The following is a 25639-nucleotide window of genomic DNA, read 5'->3' on the forward strand; positions in this document are numbered from 1 at the left end:
ACCAGCCTGAGTTAGCCTGATGCACAATTAGAAGCCATGAGAGGATGAAGATGCCCAGCTGAGAGTCCGTCAATTGCCAGAAGTGTGTGTTATTCCAGATCATCCAGCTGTCAACACATCTTTAAACAAGCCACAGAAGCATGAGGAAGCCTAGCAAACATCAACTACGCTGGGCCAGAGGGAAAAGCTATCAGTTTACCCGCAGAATCATAGTCTAAATAAAATGGTTACTATAAGCTACTGCTTTTGAGGTGGTTTGTTACAAAGCTAAAGCTAAATGACACAAACATGAGCTAGAAACCCTTGAACATTGATTTTATTCCATCACCAGGAGCACATTTTCATAACTTGGTACCCTAGCAGAGACCATTAGCAAACCAGTTCTCCAGGGCAATGTAGATCCTCAGAGTTCAAGCCAGAATAACATAAACACATGTTATGATCTTCTACATGGCCTATCCAGTTCTGTTTATAATGTAAACACAATGTACACATAAGAAAAGAAGAATTTATTAGATATTTTTAAAGATAATAGACACCCAGACTACAGGGACTTTTGATAGAAATGGAACTTTTTTTTTCAGTTAAATGAGATATTATTTTTAAAATATCCATTCTCAATTATTATACTCAGTATAATTCTCAAAAATTATACTAAAAATAATGTCAGAAGGTTGAGGTATTATCTATTATTTCAGTAGACTGGTTTTTACACAATTAATATACAAATCTTGAGTAGACCCTCTGAAAAAATAAAGTAATTGTACGCTATTTATCTACCACTTTGCCATTTTCTGGGTGTTTTATTTTGAATATTCATAAACCAATCACTAGTTTCCCTTAAAAATATATTTTTTTTCTACAAGGGCTAAACTGCAGAACCAGTCAGTCATTTTTATTTTGATTTTACTTTATATCACTAAACTTTTAAGTGAATTCATGTATGAAAGTTTAGTTATAAATATCATTAAATTGGAAAAAATGGAAAAGTGCTTGAAATATTTATCACCTCAAATTATTTCATTTTATAATTTTTGAAATAATGCGAAAAGAAATACCCTAATTAATATGGTTTATGGCCATCATTTATACTTTAACAATCACATGCTGCATGAGCAACGGATGCATTTGAAGATCTTAAAAAGAGCAGAGGCTGAAATATTGAGCTGCAAATATCTATTTACATATTCAAGTTGGTGCAATTCTATTTTTTACTGTTTTGTTCATATTTATTTCTTTATTTTTAATCTTTATTGTTGAAAGTATTACATATATCCCCTTTTCCCCCCCATTGACCCTTCTAGCCCCACCCCCCCAAGACTTTACCAGCCTATTGTCAGTAACCATGGGTTATGCATATATACATACAAGTTCTTTGGTTGATCTCTTCCTACCCACCCACCTACCCTCCCAAGCCTTCCCTCTGAGGTTCCACAGTCTGTTACATGCTTCTATGTCTCTGGATCTATTATGTACACTTGATTTATATAATTTTTGTCTTTGAAACATTATTCCAAAGTTATTGTTTTTGGTTTCCCTTTTTCAGCCGTTTAAATACAGTGAAAAAGGTAGTTAGTATTCAAATGCAGTTCAACAATTTTATTCACAGAATAAAATAAAATATATCAATTTTAAGACTTGAGATGCAGTTTCTCTAGGCATTCATTTTAATTTCACTCACACTTATTCTTTCTTCCTTGTCATCAATTCGAACTTTGTCTTTCTTCCAGTAGATGGTGGGTTCAGGGTGGCCTCGGGGGGGCTGGCACTCCAGGATGGCAGGCTCTCCAGCTGCCACCACAACATCTGTGGGATTTTGCCGGAAGTCATCTCGTAACACTGAAGGAAAACAATTGTAGTGAAAGAAAGTTCAATGACAGTCACATCTCTTACAAAGGTAACTTAAAGACTCATTTACTTGGTCCTAAAAAAGTTGCCAGGGTGACTACTTAACCATGCCCAACTAACAAAACCTAGAGTCAACCTAAGTGTTCATCAACAGGAAAATGAATAACTGTGACAATGCACCTTTGCTATAAAATCTGACTTAAAAATAAGGTAAGTCTAAGGAAAATAGGGTGAGAAATGTTCACGATATAGTTCATAAATACTTACACTATTTATAATAAACTCAGAGTACAAGACTTTATGTAGTATGATCCTATCTTCTATTTTAAAAGCACACATACATATGTGTATATGCATATATTAAAATAAATGGTCAAATTATACTTAGAACCTTGAACAAGTTGTGTGCACATGGTCTGTGAACATGAAGGCATATCTGTCTGGGAGGGGAAGTGAGTGAGAAAGCTTTGAGAAAGGCCTTTCTCCTGACATGAATATGGACATGATCCACATTGTTTTCATTACACTTCAGAAGATAGACTCATTGTTCACCCTTGCAACACACTAGCACCCACACACAGGGCTACGTTTTCATTCTCTCTGCATCTCCACCTGCCGAGCGACATCTGGGCAGCGTGGCATTCGGAGCAGAGACATCCCTTATAGCAGTTTTGCCAGCCTGAATTTCCCTGCGTTCATTAGGAGAACAGCAGGTTGGACCTCCGCTGTAACCTCTGAAAATCTGGCATGCCTGGCTCTCCAAATGTCACCTATCTATCCTTGCGCACTTTCCTTCTGCTGGCAACCTGAAACGCCTGGAGAAATAACTTGCTCCTATCAGATTGCAGGATGCTGAGTTTATTTAGCAAATAAGGGCAAACATTCACAAAAATAGTTGATAACAGTTAATATACCACATACCTCAACTGCCTCTCTTTTCCCTAACTTCCTTGACATTTTATTCTTTGATATTCCAACACTGACAAGTGTGCTTCCTAAGTGTGCCTATGGATAAAACAAATACATATACTCACACAAATATAGATGTGTGTTTATGTGTATACTAGAGGCCCAGTGCATGAAAATGTGTGCACTGGGGGGGCAGTCCCTCAGCCTGGCCTGCCCCCTCTCACAATCTGGGAGCCTCAGGGCATGTCTTACTGACAGCTCCTCTGTGGGAGGTGACCAGGCTGATCAGGGAAAGGTGACACCCCCATCACGCCGCTGCTGCTGCCACTGCCAGCCGCTGTGGCTGCCTGAGCCTCAGTCCAGCCCTTGCAGCAGCAGCCGCCATCTGCAGCTTACCTGAGACAGCTTCAGCTTTGTCTCGAAGGACATCCGTAAGATGTCCGGTCTCATTAGCTTAGTTCCCTTTTATTAGTATAGATCATATATATATGTATATGTATATATATATATATATATATATATATATATATATATATATATATATATTATACACACACATGCATATAGGTATGCACATGTATTTGTATACTTATATATTGGCCAAGCTATTTGAAATAAAAATTAGTCACCTTGTGCTAGCCTGTTATGTAAATCACCTGCTGTAAATGTGGATTAGACCAACCAGCTTTGGTGTCCTGTAATGAGGCCCACTTCAGCAATTTGCTATATATATCTACACTAATAAAAGGGAAACATGCAAATTAATCATCACTCCACCACTCCGCTACACCCAACAGCCAATCAGAGCGGCTATCCAAATTAACCCAACAAAGATGGTTGTTAATTTGCATATGAAGGTGCAGAGTGAAGGCTGAAGATGACTGGAGATGGTGGCGGCCACGGAGCTGGAATGAGCAGGAGGCTTGGGTTGCTCCTGGTGACGGAGGAAGCCAAGCTTCCCACCGGCCCGGCCCTGGGCTTCATTCAAGGAGTGTCTGGGGGCCTGGGTCACAGGGGGTGACCCAGGCTTCCAGCCAGCCCTGGCCTCCGCTGGAGAAGCTGGGGAAAAAAAGGAGGGACTGGGAGCAGCTTGTGTAGAGAAGCCAAGCCTTGCTGCTGTGGCTGGACCAAAGGCCTGGGTCCTGGGTGCCAGAGAAAACCAGTGCCCGGCAGCCAGGGGAAAGAAGGTCTATTGCACAAATCTTCGTGCAACGGGCCACTAGTATATATATATGATTTCAGAGAGGAAGGGAGAGAGAGAGAGAGAGACAGAGAAAAAAACATCAATGATGAGAGAGAATCATTGATCTGCTGCTTCCTTCATGGCCCTTACTGGAGATGGAGCCTACAACTCAAGCATGTGCTCTGACCAGAATTGAACTATGACCTCCCTATTCATAGGTCAGTGCTTAAGCACTGAGCAAGTCCAGCTGGGCATCACTCTGCTTCTTGCTTGGTCCATGTATCCAGGCTCATTGTCACTCTCCAAATAAATAGAAATCCCCTGTCCTGAGAATAACTGCAGAGAGACAACTGAGTGACTTTAGGGCTTTTCTTGTCTCTTGCAAAACCTCCTTTAGCAGGGTTTTCCATCTTAATGAAGTCAGGACTCTCTAGGAGATTAGAGAACCTTGTCTTCTATTGAAGGGGCAGTAAGAAAGTGTTCAGCACAAATGGCTCGCTCTCAGTTTATAAGCTGATTAATTTGCAGCTTTCACTGCTAAGGAAATGTGTTCCATTTTACCAAGGTTCTCTTGTCTCACTGGCAGGGAAGGTGTGATTTATTTGCTTAAGGATTTGCTTTTGAATGAGCTGAGAAGTGTGCATTTCAATGTGACATTCTGGCAGGGGGATGAGAAGAGGTTTGTGGTTCCCTCTTCCAGGTAAATCCTCCAGGGAGAGCATGCTGTTGACTCATTTATATTCTAAATACAGAACAGCTGCCTATTTATGCAATGTTAAGACGTGCAAAAATATGGTAACAGGGTGGTGAGCACCCCTACAATATACAGTGCTGGCAGCAAGTGGTGTTTTGGCAGGCCCTCAATCTGTTTCAATATGACACATCTGGTCAGTTGAAGGACCTTCTCCAGAACTGGTCTCTTAACAAATGACATGCCAAAAAGCTTCTACTCAAATGGTACTTAGGACCATAGCAAATCATTCAGAAACAGGGTGTGCTACATCAATTTGCAACAAAACTAATTAAGAAAAAAAAGGTCCTTTGACCTGGGGGACAAAAAGAGAAAAATACCATAACAAAATAAAGTCTGTTCCTCTTAAACAATATAACATGTGTTTATGGCATTCACAAAAAAAGAAAACGACTCCATTTTGCAAATGAAGCCAAGAAATCAAATATCAACTGTAATTTTAGGCTTTTAGACTATTCACCCAGAGAGTAGGGTGAGATAATAAGATAATTGGTGCTGTACCCGCTTGTAAAATGCTCTTTGGGGTTTGCATAGTACTCAGTTAATTCATTTTTGCTTACTGATATCATTTTTTTACTCTAAATCTTTGGGATAATACAATGTTACTTCTCTCTTTCTTGCAAATAAAACATTGAAGAGAAAACATCCTTTTCAGCAGGGTCTGTCATAGCAAACAGAGAACTTGCTCTTAGGAAAAAGTAAAGTCATTTTTACTCTCCTCAAATTTTCATGAAGAACATATGTGTTCTGATATTTGTTTATATGTTTCTGAGGTTTGTATATCCATTCATAAATGTAAGCAAAGTAAAATGAAATAATATTTATTGTTTTCAAATTTTGAGTTAATTATTCATTTTTGTCCTGGATTTTGCCCTGTGCTTAGTTAGTTGCAAGTGATAAGAAATAGAAGGTGTTCTCTATAGTAAAGGATTATATGGATGAAAGGAACTAATTGTAAATGTCAGGAGCAAGTCTAAATTATGTTTATTTTTTTTCTCTTTAAGCTCTTATTATAGAAAGAACTGAAAGCTACATTTTAAAAAATCTTTACTATTTAAAGTATTTCATATGTTTCCCCTTTTTCCTCACTGACCTCTTCTAACCCCTTTCCACACCCCAAGACTTCACCACCCTATTGGTTGCGTCCTTAGGTTATGCATATATGAATACAAGTTCGCTGGTTGATCTCTTCCCACCCACCCTCCCCTACCTCCCCTCTGAAATTCTACAGTTTATTCCATGCTTTTATATCTTTGAATATATTTTGTTCATCAGTTTATTTTGTTCATTGGATTCCATATACTAGTAATATCATGCAATACTTGTCTTTCTCTGACTGGCTTATTTTGCTTAGCATAATATGCTTCAGGTCCTTCCATGCTGTCTTAAAGAGTAAGAGAGCCTTCTTTTTTACTGCTGCATAGTATTCCATGGTATACATGTACCACAGCTTTTTATCCACTCATCTACTGATGGGCACTTGGGCTCTTTCCAGATCTTAGCTACTGTAAATTGTGTTGCTATGAACATAAGGGTACATACATTCTTTCTGATTGGTGTTTCGGGTTTCTTAGGATATATTCTTAGAAGTGGGATGACTGGGTCAAATGTCAGTTTCAGATTTAATATTTTGAGGAAACACCATAGTGTTTTCCATAATGGCTGCACCAGTTTGCATTCCCACCAGCAGTGTACTAGGGTTCATTTTTTCTCCACATCTTCGCCAGCACTTGTCATTTGTTGATCTGTTGATGGTAGCCATTCCAACAGGTGTGAGGTGATACATCATGGTCATTTTAATTTGCATCTCTCTGATGATCAGTGACTTTGAACCTTTTTTCATATATTTCTTGACCTTCTGTATGTCAGCTTTGGAGAAGTGCCTATTTATGTCCTTTGACCATTTTTTAATTGGATTGTTTGTCTTCCTTTCGTTAGGTTGTATAAGTTCCTTATATATTTTGGATACTAAACCTTTGTCAGATGTATCAAATATGTTCTCCCATGCAGTGGGCTCCCTTTTCATTTTGTTGATAGTTTCTTTTGCTGTGCAGAAGCTTTTTATTTTAATGTAGTCCCATTTGTTTATTTTATCCTTAGTTCCCTTTGCCCTAGGAGATGTATCCATAAACATATTGTTAGGAGAGATGTTTGAGATATTGCTGCCTATAGTTTCTTTTTCTTTTTTTTTTTTTTTTGCTTTTAATTTTTTTTTTAAATTGATTTCAGAGAGAGTACTGGAAAGGGAGAGAGAGATAGAAACATCAATGATGAGAGAAAATAATTGATCAGCTGTCTTCTGCATGCCCCCTACGGGGGATCTAGCCTGTAAAACAGGCATGCGCCCCAACTGAGAGTCGAACAATGACCTCCTGGCTCTTTGTTCAACCATTGAGACATGCTGGCCAGGCTATGGTTTCATTTTTAATATGGCTTGACAAGTAAGCTAATGCAAGAGCATACAGTGGTATAGGTATTACCTAAAGTTCCAAACAGGTTTTCGAATAAGGTGAAGAAGAATAAACCTGATGGACTGAAAAACAATATGATTAATAGCTGGGAGGGTATCAGTAAGTTATAGTTTAAAAAAAAATGCCTGGCAGGAGTGGTTCAGTGAGCTAGAACATCTTCCCCATGCACTGAAAGGTCAGCAGTTTGAGTTCTAGTCAGGTCATGTACCTGGGTTGCAGGTTTAATCTCTGGCCCTGTTTGGGGTGCATGCAGGAGGCAGCAAATTGATGTTTGTCTTTCACACCTCTCTCTCTCTTCTCTCTCTCTCTCTCTCTCTCTCTCTCTCTCTCTCTCTCTCTCTCTCTCTCTCTCCTTTCTACTTTTTCCACTTACACTCCCTGAAATCAATGGGGGAAAATATCCTTGGGTGAGGATTTAAAAAAAAAAGAGGTAAAATATATACTAGGTATACTACTGATATAGTATTTGCTTGCAGAGCTAAGTTTAGAATACAAGAGCTCATATCTCCATGGGAAAAAAAAGTCTAATTGGCTAGAACCTGGATATTTATTTCTGTATATGAGCTAAAAATAGTAAATGAGAGTTCACTCAGCTATTCATAACCTGGATTAGATGAAATTCTTTTTACATTGACATGCACTGTGACTTAGGTAGTTATTCTGGAAGATCAGTAATTTCTTAATGACTAAAGTATATTTGATAAAATATACTTCATGTTTATGGCCTAAAGATTTATAACTAATTCAATCCTGCAGACACATATTGGACACTACAATGTGCTTGGCACTGTCATAAAATGGTTAAGGAATATCAAACAAGAGTAACATGATGTTGCCAGGGCTATCTTTTTTGACAATGCCCCTCAATGGTTCCCCCCTCCCTGCATAATTCCCTCCTTTTACTGTGGGCTGGAACTGGGGACTTGCCTTTAATGAAGAGAATATTACAAAGTGATGAAAGGTCACTTCCAATATCAACTTATAAAAATTGCAACTTTCATCTATTTGTCTCTCTCTATCTGTCTGTCTGTCTCTGTGTCCTTCCACACATGTGCTTCCTCTGCTCACATAAGATGCTCATTGAAGACATATTTGACAATGATCTGAAGGAAACTTCCAGTCAACAGCAAGCAAGGAAGTGAAGCCCTCAGTCGCCCTCAAAAACCAAATCTTGACAACAATCACATATGCATGCTTGGGAGCAGGAACTCCCCAGCTGGGCCTTTACCTGAGACCACCACAGCCCTAACCCGCACCGTTATTGCCGTTTTATGAGAGATCCCACAGCAGAGGACCAAGCTAACTTGTATCTGCGTTCCTGACCACAGACAGTGAGAGAATAAATGTATGTTGTTTTAGACCCCTAGGTTTATGGTAATTGGTTATACAATGATAGGTAACTAATCAGTGCCCTCAACAAGCTTTATGTGTAATTATGCCTTTAGAGCTCACATCTTTAATTCCTGCTCCCTCACAGTCCCACATTCTTTCATGTCTTCTAATCAAGTCTTTTGTTCTAAATCAGTACTTCTCAGAAGTTTCTTATGTCAATAAATAAAGGCAAGGTAAAGCATTACTCAGACTTATCCATTTTAATTTATTAAAAGAAATTAGCAATAACCATGAGAAGAGAATGCATAATTAATAGGTTTCTGAGAGATAGGTTTATGAATTATAAGATACACATGCTTGCAAAGGGCTATTTAAAATGTATAGCCTAATGAGACAAAATGGTGGCCAATAGGCGGACGTGTCCTGCACCTTCTCACGGAGCAGATAGAAGAAACAACTACATCGAATAACATCCACCCAGGATTGGCGAATTAGACACAGCTGGTGAGACAATCTGTGGCCAGAAAGGACAGAGGACACCTGGAGAACAGCAGGATCAGGCATCTGGGCTGGAGAGAGAGATGCCTGACTACCAGAACGAAAGGGTCGGAAGGAACCTGTGCTGCACCAAGTCCGCATCCAGTGGGGACACACGTAACAGCTGTGGAAGGGGGTCCACAGGGCTGCTGGCACCTGGGGAATCTAGACCTAAGTCCAGAGCCATGAGAGGCTGCACCCAGAAAGGCAGCCTGAAGAACTGCCCTAGCCACACAGTACCAGGGGGAGAGAAAAGTTCAGTGGCACGGCTGTTCTGCCTTTACATTTTCCTTACTTTTACTTGCTAAACCCAGTTCATAGGCCTTTCAATTAGAAACACTCAGCGAGGCTGCAATGCTAGTGGAGGTGCAGTTTTGTGAGGTTGTGGAGAGGCTGTGGAGAGGAGCGGGTCTGGGAGAGGTGACCAGGAATCTGGCACTGGGACATTCTGGACCCTCCAAACCTGCACAGCCATTTTTCTCCTGAAGAGCCAGCCCGTCCCAGTATCCATGGGCAATTACACCCGGCATCGAGCTTTGCAGAGGAAACGAAGAATCTGAATAGCCTCAGGGAGCCCTCAGGGACTAGGTTGAGGGGCTGTTTGGTCCCGGAAATTAATACAGCAACACCCCCACCTAAAGCCCATGTCAGAAATAGATGCTTCTGCAAATACAACTGAAAGTAGGCAGACAAAGCTGGCAGATTGGTCCCGCCTGCCTGCAACCAAGGTTGTGGAGACAGACACAGAGGAGCGGTGAATCTCTGGTAACTTAAACACAGTGCTGACTACCTAACAGGAAACTGAGAAGTGGCAGACAGAACACTAGAGAGGGGTCTTAAGCCAGCCACCATGGGACAATAAAACTCGGTTGAAGCGAATGACACTTCACTTTTTTTTATCTTTTATTTAAGAAACAAACAAAAAAATGTTTATTTTTTTAATATTTCATTTTTTGGATTATTTTTCTTCATTCTATTTTTATTTTTTTAATCATTATTTTACTTTATGTTATTTTTTTTTCTTTTTTGCAACCCTTTTCTTCCTCACTTCTCCCTTTTTTCATCCTGTTTCTCTTCTCCTGTTCCTACTTTAGTTTTTCTCTCTCCTTTCTTTTTACTCCTTGTAAAAAATTGATCTTTATCTGCTTTATTGATGCATTATTATTATTGTAGTCTCTGTTGGTTTTCTCATATATTTAAGTTCCCTTCCCCTGCTCCATGTCCATGCACTCTTCTCTTTTCTCTTTCTTTGCTAGCCAGTGTTTTATGCTTTTGTTTTTTCTCTTCTCTCTTACTCTGTTCTCCTAATTGCTTAATTAGTTTCATTCACTAAACTCAAGCCTATCTGCTCTCTCAACTGTTCTCCTTTTACAAAAACAGATGACTATATAGATAGGTAGATTAAAGGAAAAAATATATTTTTTCTTTTTTTGGCTTTTAATTTATTGATTTTTTTTTCTTTTACTTTTATTCTTACCCGGTCATTATCTTTCTACTTCCTCTATATTTAACTGTGGCCATTCCCCTATTCATTCAATTCCTTTACCTTACCTACTGGACATAGGTTCTGACTACACAGATTCTGTTCCCCCCTTTTTCCTGGATATTTGTTGTTTGCATTTTTTTATTTATTTGTTTTGTGGAGTTGTCTCCACATATATGTATATTTTTCCCCTTCTTTTTTCTTCTTTTTTTTTCTCTTTTACTTTTTTTTCTTTTCTCACCATCATTTTTGCTCTCTTTTCTCTCTCCTAATGCTCTTTGCTCTGGTGGTAATTTTTATTGGGGTTATTGGTGTTGTGAATACGTTCATGTTTTGTTCCTTCTGTGTTGGGTTTGTTGAGTTGTATTTTTGTGCTTTTTGGTAAATGTGGTAGAGAGTGAGCCACATTAGTAGCAGACACCCTGAGAAGAGACTCCATCCAAAAACAGGATAATAACAATCAAGACCCAACTACACCAAGAGAATTCAAATATCCCAAGGAAGGGGCATCCCAAGAATACCCAGTCCAGAAGACCTGAGAGATTGCAACATTGGGTTCCACAAAACATCTACTCTGTAACACAATCTCAAAAAAATCTGGGTGATGTAGAAGTTTGATCTAATATATAGAAAAAACCACAGAGGAACAGCAAAAATGGGGAGTCAAATAACACACACCTAATGAAAGAAAAGGAGGGATCACCATAAAAGGAAGCAAAGAAAATGGAGGCAAGCAATTTTTCAGAAAAATGATTCAGAGCAATGATCATAAGGACGCTGAAAAGGATGGAAGTCCGATTCAACAACATCTGTAAGAATTAAGAGGAAATGAAGAAGAACCAGGAGGAAATGAAGAATGACATATCTTCAATAAAGAACACAATGGAAAATATTAACAGTAGACTAAAAGAAGCTGATGACTGCATCAGTGAGCTAGAAGACAAGGTAGGAAAAAATACCCAAGCAAAGCAGCAACTGGAAAACAAAAACAAACAAACAAACGAAAACAACAACCTTAAAAAGCAGGAGAGCCTAAGGGAGCTTTGGGACAACACAAAACAAAACAACATCCACATAATAAGGGTGCCAGAAAGACAGGAAACAGAGCAAGGAATAGAAAAACAGTTTGGAGAAATAATCATAGAAAACTTTCCTGATATTGCAAAGAAAAAATTCACACAAGTCTAAGAAGCACACAGAGTCCCAAAGAAGATGAATGCAAAAAGATCCACATCAAGACGCATCATAATTAAATTGGCAAACACCAATGACAAAGTAAGAATCTTAAAGGCTCCCAGAGAGAGACAGAAAGTTACTTATAAGGGATTTCCCATTAGACTATCAACTGATTTCTCAACAGAAACACATCAGGACAGAAGGGAATGGAATGAAATATACAAAACGATGCAAAGCAAGGGACTGAATCCAAGAATACTATACCCAGCAAGGCTGTCATTCAAAACTGAAGGTGAAATCAGAAGCTTCACAGACAAAAAAGGGCTAAGGGAGTTTAATATGACCAAACAAGCAATACAAGAAATGCTAAAGGGACTGCTGTAGAAAAGAAGAAATAGGAAGGGGAGAAGGAACACAGGCATAAGGAATAAAAATGGCGACAAACAAGTACCTATCAATAATAATCTTAAAAGTAAATGGCTTAAATGCTCCAGTTATAAGACATAGGGTAGGCTGAATGGATAAGAAAACATGACCCATATATCTGTTGTCTACAGGCGACCCACCTCAGAACAAAGGACTCACACAGACTGATAGTGAAGAAATTGAAAAAAAATTTTTTTTAGGTGAATGAAAATGAAAAAAAAGTTGGAGTAGCAATACTTATATCTGACAAATTAGACCTCAAAGTGAAGACCATAATAAGAGATAAGGAGGTCCACTTCATAAAACTAAAGGGAGCAATTCAACAAGAGGATATGACTCTGATAAACATATATGCACCCAATATAGGAGCACCCAAATACATTAAAAAAAAAAACAAAAAAAACCCCACAAAACTCTGGAAGATATTAAGGGAAATATTGAGAGCAACACAATCATAGTAGGGGACTTTAATACCCCGTTGACACAACTGGATAGATCTTCTAAACAAATCAGCAAAGAAACATCAATCCTAAAAAACTCACCAGATCAGATGGAATTAATTGACATCTTTAAAACAGTTCACCCTAAAGCTACAGATTATACATTCTTCTCCAGTGCACATGGGACATTTTCAAAGATAGACCACATATTGGGACACAGGCAAAGCCTCTTCAAATTCAAAAAGATAGAAATAATATCAAGCACCTTCCCAGATGAAAATGGCATAAAGTCCATACTACCCAAAGATCACAAAATCCATACTACCCAAAGCAATCTATAGAAATCTACAATAAAAACAATGAAAAAAAATCAAACACTTGGAGGCTAAATAGCATGCTATTAAACAATTATAGGGTTACCAAAGAGATCAAAGAAAAAATAACAAATGACAATGAAATACTACAATCCAAAATCTATGGGACACAGTGAAAGCAGTCCTGAGAGGGAGGTTCATAGCTCTACAGGCCTACCTAAAAAAAAAAAATGGTAATAAATTATCTAACCCTACACCTTAAAGAATTCGAAAGAGAGCAACAAGAAAAGCCCAGAATAAATAGAAGGACGGAAATTGCCGGGGTCCAACCCCAGCAGGTCCAGGGGTCCCCAAAGGTGTGGACGGAGTCGGCGAAGAAGGAAGGACACGGAGACAGCGTTCAGTTGATCAGCAGCCTAGCCAGGATCTCTAGCCAAGTTCTGGTCTGGATCTCCAGAGAGGTTCTGCTTCGGATTTCCAGCGAGGTTCTGTAGTCATGTTCCCTCGCTAGGTTCTCCAGCCAGGTTCTGTCCAGGCTCTCCAGTCAGGTTCAGTGTCCAGGTTCCAGTCAGGTTCTCCTGCCAATCTCTGTAGTCAGGTTCAGTCCAGGATCCCTTGCCATGTTCTCCCGCTAGGCTCTGTCTCTAGGCTCTGAGGCCAGTCCCTCTCCAGGATCCTCCGGCATGCTCTCTCCAGCGAAGTTCTTCTGTCTCTAGGCTCCGTGTAGGTTCTGTCTTCTTGATTCTGTTCTAAGTTCTGAGTGTTTCTGTCTTGTTACAACTGTATTTATACCAGTTGATTCAATCCTATCAATCTCTATTACAAAGGTTAGGGCATTTCTTATCTCCATTACAGGGAGAAAAGATTATGTAGTTTAAGCATGATTGTTCATAGTTAAAGGGATTAATTACCCGCCTGGCACTTAGTTGAGGGGTTTTATTCCCTCCCTAACTTCAGGGGAAAATCCCTACCTGGGGATTCAACCTTTCTCGGAGAGGTGACCTTGGTTAAAACACAGCGCCAAGAAGGTAAGCAAACATATTAAGAACCGTATGCCATATATGCCAGGTCCCTTGAAACAGCAAGCATGGACTGGCTCCCGGCAGGAAATAATAAAGATCAGAGTGGAAATAAATGACATAGAGACCCCCCAAAATTACAAAAGATCAATAAAGCCAAGAGCTGGTTCTTTGAAAGGATAAACAAGATTGATGAACCTCTAGCCACACTCACCAAGAAACAAAGACAGGAGACCCAAATAAACAAAATCAGAGATGAAAAAGATGAAGTAACGACAGAACCCACAGAAATACAAGGGACTGTAAAAGAATACTATGAACAACTCTATTCCAAAAAACTGGACAACCTAAATGAAATGGACATATTCTTAGAAAAATACAAGCTTCCAAAGTTCAATCAGGAAGAATAAAAAAATCTGAATAGACTGAAAACTACTGATGAAATTGAAGCAGTTCCAGCAAACAAATGCCCTGGTCCAGATGGCTATACAGGGGAGTTCTACCAAACATTCAATGAAGAAATAAAACCTATCCTCCTCAGACTATTTCAAAAACTTCAAGAGGAAGGCACACTTCCAACCTCTTTCTATGAAGCCAGCATTATTCTAATTCCAAAACCAGATAAAGACACCACAAAGAAAGAGAACTACAGACCAATATCCCTGATGAACATAGATGCTAAAATCCTCAACAAAACTCTAGCAAATCAGATCCAGCAATATATTAGAAAGATCATACACCATGACCAAGTGGGATTTATTCCAGAGATGCAAGGTGGGTACACTATCCACAAACCAATAAATGTGATACACCACATAAACAAACTGAGAGATAAAAATCATGGTCATATCAATTGATGCAGAAAAAGCATTTGATAAAATCCAACACCCTTTCTTGATAAAAACATTCAACAGATTGGGAAGAGAGGGATCATACTTCAACACAATAAAAGCTTTATATGACAAACCTACAGCCATCATCATACTCAATGGGCAAAAACTGAAACCAGTTCCCCTAAGAACAGGAACAAGACAGGGATGCCCATTTTCACCACCCCTGCTCGATATAGTACTGGAAGTGCTAGCCATAGCGATCAGACAAGAAGAAGAAATAAAAGACATCCAAATTGGAAAATAAGAAGTAAAACTGTCATTATTCACAGATGACATGATGTTGTACATAGAAAACCCTAAAGACTCCATCAAAATACTACTAGAATTAATAAATGATTAGGCAATGTAGCAGTATACAAAATTAACATCTAGAAATCTATGGCTTTTTTACACACCAACTAGAGGCCCAGTGCACGAATTTGTGCATGGGTGGGGTCCCCAGGGGTATTGTGGGGGCCAGGATGCAATTAGTCCTCTGGTTGGGTAGTGGGATGCCTTTGCCAGCCTGGGATCCGGATCTGTCCTGTTGATGTTTGAGCCAGTTGTCAGGAGCCACCCATGGCCAGTTTTATATCCTTTCTTCCTTGTGGAGCATCTAGGGAGGGGAAGTGACCATGGTGCCTGATGCCAACTCCCAGGAGGCTGGTGGTGCTGTGGGGATCCTGCCGATGACACATCGGTGCCTGGCCTGTTCTCTAGAGATTGGACCTACAGGACTACTGAAGGAGTGAGTGGCTGTCGCCAGGCTGGTGGGTTGCCGGGATGGATGTGTCAGGTGAGTGGCGCTCCCACTGTGGGAGCGCACTGACCACCACGGGGAAGCTCCTGTATTGAGTGTCTGTCCCCTGGTGGTCAGTGCCTGTCATAGTGACCGGTCATTCTGGTTATTCTGGTTGTTCATTCATAATGGTTATATATATATATATATATAACAACAACAACAAAAAATCAAGATATCTAGGAGTATATTTAACTAAGGAGGTAAAAGACGTGTACTTGGAAAACTACAGGACATTGAAAAAAGAGATAGAGGAAGATATAAACAAATGGAAGAACATACCATGTTCAGGGATTGGTAGAATCAACATCATTAAAATGTCCATACTACCCAAAGCAATGTACAGATTCAATGCAATCCCCATTAAAATACCAACAGCATATTTCACAGACCTAGAACAAATACTCCAAAAATTCATATGGAATAAAAAAAGATCCTGAATAGCCACAGCAATCCTAAGGAAGAAGAACAAAGTTGGAGGGATCACAAAACCAGATATCAAGTTACATTACAAAGCCACTGTTCTCAAAACTGCCTGGTCCTGGCACAAGAACAGACATATAGACCAATGGAACAGAACAGAGAACCCAGAAATTGACCCAAGACATTAAACTTAATTAATATTTGACAAAAGAGGCAAGAGCATACAATGGAGTCGAGACAGTGTCATCAATAAATGGTGTTGGGAAAATTAGTCAGATACATGCAAAAAAATGAAAATAGATCACCAAGTTACACCATACACAAAAATAAACTCAAAATTGAAGAAGGACTTAAACATAAGACAGGAAACCATAATATCTTAGAAGACTCCATAGGCAGCAAAATATCAGACATATCTCATAGCAATAACTTTACTTGGTATAGTTCCGAAGGCAATGGAAACCAAGGAGACAATAAACAAATGGGACTACATCAAAATAAAAAGCTTCTGCACAGCAAAAGAAACTATCAATAAGACAACAAGAAAGGCCACTACATGGGAGAACATATTTGCCAATGCTATCACTGATAAGGGTTTAACCTCCAACATTTATAGGGAACTCATACAACTCAACAAAAGGAAGATAAACAATCCAATCAAAAAATGGGGAAGGGACCTAAATAGACACCTTTTAAAAGAGGACATTCAGAAAGCCAAGAGACATATGAAAACATGCTCAAAGTTGCTAGTCATTCGAGAGATGCAAATCAAAACAACAATGAGGTACCATCTCACACCTGTCAGAATGGCTATCATCAATAAATCAACAAACGAAAAGTGCTGGAGAGGATGTGGAGAAAAAGGAACACTTGTGCACTGCTGGTGGGAATGCAGACTGGTGCAGCCACTATGGAAAACAGTATGGAGTTTCCTCATAAAACTAAAAATGGAACTCCATTTGACCCTGTGATCCCACTTCTAGGAATATATCCCAAGAAACCAGAAACACCAATCACAAAGGATATACACACCCCTATGTTCATAGCAGCACAATTCACCATAGCTAAGAACTGGAAACAGCCTAAGTGCCCATCTGTAGATGAATGCATTAGAAAACTGTGGTACATCTACATGATGGAATACTATGCTGCTATAAAAAAGAAGGAACTCTTACCATTTGCAACAGCATGGATGGAACTGGAGAGTATTATGCTGAGTGAAATAAGCCAGTCAATGAAGGAAAAATATCACATGATCTCACTCATTCATGGATAATAGAGACCATTATAAACTTTTGAACAAAATAGATACAGAGGCAGAGGTGCCTCAAGAAGACTGTCAAACTACAGCAGGAAGGCCGGGGAGGGTAGGGGGGCCGGTGGGAGGGGGCGGTAAGAGATCAACCAAAGGACTTGTATGCATGCATATAAGCATAACCAATGGACATAAGACACTGGGGGGTAGGGGAGGCCAGGGGATTGTCAAGGGCGGGGGGAAAAAAAGGAGACATATGTAATACTCTTTGTAATACTTTAAGCAATAAAATAAATAAATAAATAAATAAATAAATAAATAAATAAATAAATAAATAAATTCAATTCTACACTCTTAAAAAAAAAAAAAAGACCACAAGAAAGCCCACTGCATGGGAGAACATATTTGGCTATGCTACATCTGATAAGGGTTTAATCTCCAAAATTTATAGGGAACTCATACAACTTAACAAAAGGAAGATAAACAACCCAATCAAAAAATGGGCAAAGGACCTAATCAGCGGTTCTCAACCTGTGGGTCGCGACCCCTTTGGCGGTCGAACAACCCTTTCACAGGGGTCGCCTAAGACCATCCTGCATATCAGATATTTACATTTAAATTCATAACAGTAGCAACATTACAGTTATGAAGTAGCAATGAAAATAATTTTATGGTTGGGTCACAACATGAGGAACTGTATTTAAAGGTCCGGAAGGTGGAGAACAGCTGAATAGATCCCTTTTGAAAGAGGACATACAAAAGGCCCAGAGACATATGAAAACATGCTCAAAGGCACTAATCATCTGAGAGATGCAAATCAACAATGAGGTATCATCTCACTCCTGTCAGAATGACTATCAGCAACAAAACAACAAATGACAAGTGCTGGAGAGGATGTGGAGAAAAGGGAACCCTCGTGCTCTGCTGGTGGGAATGCAGACTGGTGCAGCCACTGGGGAAATTGTATGGAGTTTCCTCAAACATTTTAAAATGGAACTCCCATTTGACCCAGTGATTCCACTTCTAGGAATATATCCCAAGAAAACAGAAACACCAATAAGAAAGGATATATGCACCCCTATGTTCATAGCAGCACAATTTACAACAGCTAAGTTTTAGAAACAGCCTAAGTGCCCATCAGCAGATGAGTGGATTAAAATGCTGTGGTACATCTACATAATGGTATACTATGCTGGTATAAAAAAAGAAGGAACTTTTACCATTTTCAATAGCATGGATGGACCTGGAAAGCATTATGCTAAGCAAAATAAACCAGTTAGAGATAGGTAAATATCACATGATTTCACTCATATGTGGGATATAATGAACATAAACTGATGGAAAAAAAATATAGATCCAGAGACAAGGAAACACTGACCAGACCTTCTGTCCTTAGAGGGAAGGTAGGGGAGGGTGTGTATGTGTGTGTGTGTGTGTGTGTGTGTGTGTGTGTGTGTGTCAGGGGGGGGTGATGTGGGTAAGAGATCAAACAAAGGACTTGTATACAAGTATATTAGCATAACCAATGGACAGGAACACTGGGTGGTGGGGCTTGTCCTGGGGGGTGTGAGTGGCCGGGGAGGAGTCAATTGGGGAAAAAGGTAATTAACCGTACCTCCAACACGCTTCCCATTGGCTAATCAGGGTGATATGCAAATTAACTGCCAACCAAGATGGCGGCCGGCAGCCAGGCAGCTGAAGCGAACAAGAGGCTTGCTTGCTCCAGTGAAGGAGGAAGCCAACGTTTCCCGCCTGCCTCTGCGGGCCTCAGAGCTTGCACTCTAAGCAACTATGTTTCAATTATAGAAGCTAAACAAAGCCCAGATTCCTGCTTTCATCAGCCGAGGTCTCAGAGCTGGAGCCGAGCCTCAGAGCTAAAGCCAGCTCTCAGTTCCAGTGACAGCCATAGAAGGTAAATAAATCCCAGAAGAAAAAAAAAAAGCAAAAAAGGAGAGATTGGGAGCTTCAGTCATCCACCAGCCTGAAAACGACCCTCAGCCCCTCACCCAGACTGGCCAGGCACACCAGCGGGGACCCCCACCCTGAAGGGGGTGTGACCAGCTGCAAACAGCCATCATCCCCTCATCCAGGCTGGCCAGGCACCCAAGCGGGACCCCCACCCTAATCCAGGATACCCTTCAGGGCAAACCAGAGGGCCCCCACCCGTGCACCAGGCCTCTATCCTATATAATAAAAGGGTAATATGCATCCCAGCACCGGGATCAGTGGAGCTGCAAGGCCTCCCGGCACCAGGATCAGTGGAGCAGTGAGGCCTCCTGGCCCCTGGAGCATTGTGACAGGGGGCAGCACCCAAACCCCCTGATCGCCCTGTGGCTCTGTATGTGACAGGGGGTGGGGCCACAACCTCCCTATCCGCCCTGCTCTGTTCATGACAGGGAAAGGCACCCCAATCCCCTGATCAGCCCTGCTCTGTGCCTGATAGAGGGGAGCTCCCCAAGCCCCTGATCGGTCCTGCTCTGTGTGTGACAGGGTGTGGCACCCCAACTCCCCCATGGGCCCTGCCCTGAGTGTGACAGTGGGGAGTGCCCCAACCCCCTGATCCGCCCTGCTCTGTATGTGACAGGGGGTGGTGCCCCAACTCCCCTATCGGCCCTATTCTGTGCATGACAGGGGGAGCTCCCCAACCCCCTGATCGGCCCTGCTCTGTGCGTGACAGGGGATGGCGCCGCAACCTCCCCATCGACCCTGCCTTGAGTGTGACAGGGGGCAGTGCCCCAACCCCCCAATCGGCCCTCCTCTGAGCCCGACCAGGGGCTGTGGGAGAGGCACCTAGTGATTGGGCCTGCCCTCTGCCACCCGGTAGCGGGCCTCAGCCAGCAGGTCGTTATCTCCCGAGGGGTCGCAGACTGTGAGAGGACACAAGTGGGGCTGAGGGACATTCCCACCTCCCCCACCAGTGCACAAATTTTTGTGCACCGGGCCTCTAGTAATAATAATAAAAATGTAGAGCCTAACAATATTATTGGGACAAATGTCCACATATACTATTGGATAAAGAAAACCATCCATAGCAAACTAAACTGATCATGAGAAGGTATCTAAAAAGGAATTGTAATTAAAAGCAAGAGTAGCGATGGCAACTCAAAGGAACTCTGAGCAAAAGACTTTTGTGATGACAAACGCTCTGTCTGTATGTGCCCTGAGTTGACAGAGCTGTGAAGCATGGGACTTCTCAGCAGAAAACTGATCGCTAGTCCTAAGTGATGCTTATATGGTGCACATTTTTGTTTCTAAATACAAAATTTGAGGAACACGATGCTTAGAGGAATACTCAGAAGCTTTTAGTCATGCATGTAGAGAATATATGAGATTCCACTCTGACTTATAATAAGATTTTTTTAGTGCTTTTTTGGATGTTTAGCAGGTACACCCAAAGGGATGTTTGATATTCCTATTTTGAAAAGTAACTGCCCTACAATAAAAGCTAATATTTAATGAGTACACACTATGTGGAAAATCTGGCACCATGGATCTGTAACAGGTTATTTGAAATGTGAAGTCTGATCTCTGTGTGTCTGATACTAGACTCTGCATAGTCATTATGCTACATTGACTTGTAATATCACTTGCTTCCATTTATTTTGTCCCCACTGTCCTGGTTCAAAATGTCCTTATCTCTTCCTTGAATTACTGAAAGAATGTCCTATTTGAACATTTTCTCTTATTTCTCTTTTAAACACAACCATAGCTATTACGAGTTTGCTAAAATATAAATTTGATCTTGTCAATTCATTTTTAAAAACTTTTTAAATGGCTCTTCAGGTGAAATTCTCTTTTTAATCTGATTTCAAATGTTCCCAATCAGGTCCCTGCTGATATTTCCAGGGTTGTCAGTGACATTTCCGCAGCCATCCTGCTCTAGACACACACAGGAACATCTAATTATCAATGTACATTTCTGCTTGAAAATCTCTACTAGGTACACCTTTATGCCTTTACTTTAAAAAAAAAATGTTTTTATTGAGTTCAGAGAGGAAGAGACAGATAGTAACATCAATGAGAGAGAAACATTGATCCACTGTCTGTTGCACACCCCCTACTGGGGACTAAGCCTGCAACCCTGGCATGTTCCCTGATGGGGAATCAAACTATGACCTCCTGGTTCATGGGATGAGGCTTAACCAAATCACACTGGCTGGGCTCTTCCCTTACTTTTTTCTATTCCTTCCATCCGACACCTACTGCTCCTTTGGTGTCACCTTCGGACTCACTCATGTGAAAAGTTTTTCCTTATGCACTTATACTCAGTGACTCTCCCTACCCCCACAGCACGCCTATCTTGAAGGGCATCAGAAATGTTCATCAAGTGTTCTTAATGGGGTGATGGTGAATTGACGAAGTCCTTTTCAAGAGGTGTGTTACAGTGTTTTTTTTTTTTAAATATATTTTATTGATTTTTTACAGAGAGGAAGGGATAGAGATAGAGAGTCAGAAACATCGATGAGAGAGAAACATCGATCAGCCGCCTCCTGCACATCCCCCACTGGGGATGTGCCCGCAACCCAGGTACATGCCCTTGCCGGAATCGAACCTGGGACCCCTCAGTCCGCAGGCCGACGCTCTATCCACTGAGCCAAACCGGTTTCGGCTACAGTGTTTTTATTATATAAAATAGGCTACAATGTTTTAATTCAATTTTAAAATGCCATTTGTAAAAAATTTGGTTGGATTTAAGAGACAGTGTATTTGACTTGCCTACCTACAACTTCATAGATCTCTAAAATAAAAGCAAGACTGTTCAAGAATTCTGGAATCAATCCCTCAAAGAAACAAATTTATGTGCAACCATTAAAACTATTAGCACAAATTATAGTGTATCATAGTAAATATTACAATGGACTAGAAAAAGGGACAGTCATTCCTATAACTGCTACATGCTCTTTCCTTAAGCCTGTCACCACCAACACCATCACCAGCTACCATCATGGGGAGTGAACAGGTATAATCCCAACCACCTGAAGTGCAGATCTCCACTCTGCTGCTGAGAGGAGCAGTGTCTTCTGCTGCACTAAGTGGCTGTCAGCAGCCCTGCTGTGACCCCAGGGGGAGCTACAGCTTCAGGATGAAACTGAGATGAGCACCAGGAAAAAATCTGAGTTCCTGATGACATAACTGGACAAATCAACCCTGAAGACTATGCTGAACTGGCTTTCTAGTTATGTGATCTAAATACATTTTATTTCCCAATTAGGCCAGTTTAAAATGAGCTTCCCCTTTCAACTGAAATCTCCCACTGATGAGCTGTATTTTTTCCTGCAGTTTCAATGGTTGGAAAGACCAATAAATCCAAAGAGGAATCATCATTCACAACAGAGTATTATCTTTGGTACATCCAACAAACGATGTCAGAATGGGCAGGACAGACACCAGCTAAACAGACAATGAAATCCGATATTTAGGGAACACATCCTAAGTGGTTTCTCCAGCACAGAAGGGGAATGGGAAAGATATAACTCAGCAGGGAGTCATCCTGCTACTGCTGTGCAAGCTGACACTCTGGCACCTCTGCCTGGTGCTGACAATTCCAAAAATGAGAAGCTCTCACCGTCTCCACTAAGACTCCCTGTGCACGCAAATTCACCCAGCAAATGATCCAGATAAATCAGTGGTATACATTAGAGCATGTTGAATAAACAAGGATGCCCTGTGACTTGTTCTTTTTAAAGTCATAGCGTTTTGTGAAGCCTGGTTTTCTGCAGGGAATAAAAGACACAAACACACAATTCATGCAAGAGGAACGGCCAGCTCCAAGTCTTAGCCAAGCCTTTATGCTGGAATCCTTTTTTTTTAGCCCTGCTCTGTCCTCACCCACAATATAATTTGAAGTCCTGCTAAGAGTGCCAAGTCTTCCTTAATGTTTTCCATTAATGTTTAAAACTTGCTGAAGGGTTCTTAGAAATAGCATGGAAACATCCAAGCTCTCTGTAATTCATATCCGTAACCTCTGTAATGCATATGTTCTCCTTGGGGAGCAAGTGTTGAGATCATTCATAAACTCTTGGATCACATGTGGCACTGCAAACTGGTGACATCTGACCAAGCAGACGCCAGGCCTCTCTCTGGCAATCATTTCCTTTGGTTTATGTTAAGGAGCCAGCAGTTGGCATACCTTCAACACTTGGAAGTCCTATTTTAGGCAAAGCCTAGCTGCCCTAGCATCTGATATTTGACAGGGATCTGCATACCCTATCCATTAGTTTAGGAGGAAATTGGGGATTGAGGCTAATTAATGTTTAATCAGTTCCTCTTTTTTTTTCTTTCTTAAAGTGCCATTGCCCACAAAATTGTTCATGTGGAATTGATGTGCCCAGAATCACAGAGAGCCCGAGGGAATGAGGACAACTCAGAGGTTGTGCCCAAACACAGTATGTGCGGTGGGTGGTGGCTAGGATTCAGGTTTTAGCCTAAACATCAAGGCAATGCCATCCTCTCCTGCAGAGGAGAAAGCTATTCTCCACAACCTCCAAACACTCCACTCTGCTCTCCAAACAGCCTTGTAGCACCTGGAAGTTCAGAGCTAATTGCAAATCTTGGTCACAGAGGTGCCGATTACCCTGGATATTAAAAGAAATGATAGATTGGATTTGAAATTCAGAATTGCGCAAGCTGGCATTTAAAAAAAAAATTAAATGTTTCTCAAAATGTTTACAAAGGGAAAACACCAATGATTTCAAGCTTGTAACACTATCCCCTCCTTTCTCTAGGTCTGGGTTTGGCTATCAATAAATAAACAAACACACGAATAATCACAACTTCTTCGTAAGATTTACATTAACAGGATGATTACAAAATAGCCATCTGTCTGCTTCCAGCTTTTCAATCTGGTTCATTTCCCATGAGCCTCAAGTCTTCGGCCAACACAGTGAGCCTGTGGGTCATCAGGAAGGCTTGTTACAGGTGCTATTCAGAGAGCCTTTTTCTCCCACCCCCTCCCTTTCTCTTCTTCCTCATTTAGGCCTCACTATTGCACAAAAGATAATAAAAATGGGAGAGGATCAAATATCATTTATACATGTTTGTAAACATTTTAATTCAATATATTTAAGTGCACACTTAAATTTAAAATACACATGAGTATATATTTAAATTCAAACTTCACAATTCATTACTGCCTATAGTTACATCTGTCAATTTGAATGAAGAATAAAGAGTGCTCTCAAGTAAATATTAATGTGCTGCTTTATTCTGGAGTCCAGTAGACTACCCTATCCCCCTGCCTTGTTAGTCCTTACCTGGGGACACTGGTTTTTACATCATGACAACACTGCACAGCTTACAGAGGTACACAGTCTCAGCAGCATCTTCCTGTCACGTTACCCTCCCCAAGTATCACCAGGCTATTGCTCTGATATTTCTCGCCCATGGTGTACTCTGATGTGCATGATCAACATGAATTACAATGCCAAGTAACTGCCAGATGTCATGAGTTATAAACTCAATAGTCTAAGGATTATTACACATTAGGGCACCCTGCAGTGCAAGGGTGTCCTGGAATTTATGTGTTATTTATTATCTATTGGCAGGGTCTCAAAGTAATCTCACCCCTGCTGATGAAATGATGGTTGGAAGGCGAAGAAGGTCAAGGTCAACTTTCCTTGTCAAGAATGCCAGTGACTTGGAAACTACTGGTGCCTTATCCTTTTTCCCCCTTTACCTGAAACTCAACAAATCCATGAATAATGGGAATATACATTATAATGCATCTACAGGTTTTCACATTAATCCTGCTGATTTGACAATTTCCATCATTTGACCTATTTTAACAATATATTTCTTAACCATAATCACTAGAGGTCCAATTTAAGAGGGTAACGTTGAATCCACTGTGATCCATGATCAATCAGACCATCAAACCTCAGAGGGAAGGTAGGGAGGGTGGGGGAAAGGGAGAGAGATCAACCAAAGGACTTGTATGTAGGCATATAAACATAACCAATGGACACAGATACCAGGGGGGTGAGGGCATGAGCAGGGATGGGTGTGTGTTTGGGGGGGGGCAATGGGAGGATAAGGACACATATGTAATACCTTAATCAATAAAGAAAATAAAAATTTAAAAAAATATTTAAAATTTTAAAAAAAGAAGCCAGGATATTTGGGAGGGATCTTTCTATAACCTTCTTTATTTCTAGATATATAAATGTCCATGCTTCAACTAATTATAGTCAACAAAGTAAGAAATAAATAATAAGGTTTAAAAAAATGATCACTTTACAAGGACACTGTTCCTTTTTATCTTGTATCAGGGAACATAGATCAAAGCCTAACTCCATAAACTTTATTTATATTTTTAATGGAACAACAGACCTTTTCTAAAAAAAATAATGTCCAACATGCCTGTGGACTCTTTGGTCTTTCCCATCCAGTACTAAGATTTGCA

General features: G+C 40.6%; 1 protein-coding gene across 7 annotated transcripts in view; it reads right to left on the reverse strand.

Annotated features, from left to right (window-relative positions):
- The window catches only part of ROBO2 (roundabout guidance receptor 2), a 690593-nt gene that overhangs the window by 195998 nt on the left and 468956 nt on the right, over positions 1–25639 (reverse strand). For all 7 annotated transcript variants that reach the window (XM_059688089.1, XM_059688088.1, XM_059688085.1 and 4 more), the window contains exon 3: positions 1682–1839. In XM_059688089.1, coding sequence (XP_059544072.1) covers positions 1682–1839 — 158 coding nt within the window. The remainder of the gene's footprint in view (positions 1–1681; positions 1840–25639) is intronic.

The sequence above is a fragment of the Myotis daubentonii genome, chromosome 3 (assembly GCF_963259705.1).
Source record: "Myotis daubentonii chromosome 3, mMyoDau2.1, whole genome shotgun sequence".
NCBI lineage: Eukaryota > Metazoa > Chordata > Mammalia > Chiroptera > Vespertilionidae > Myotis > Myotis daubentonii.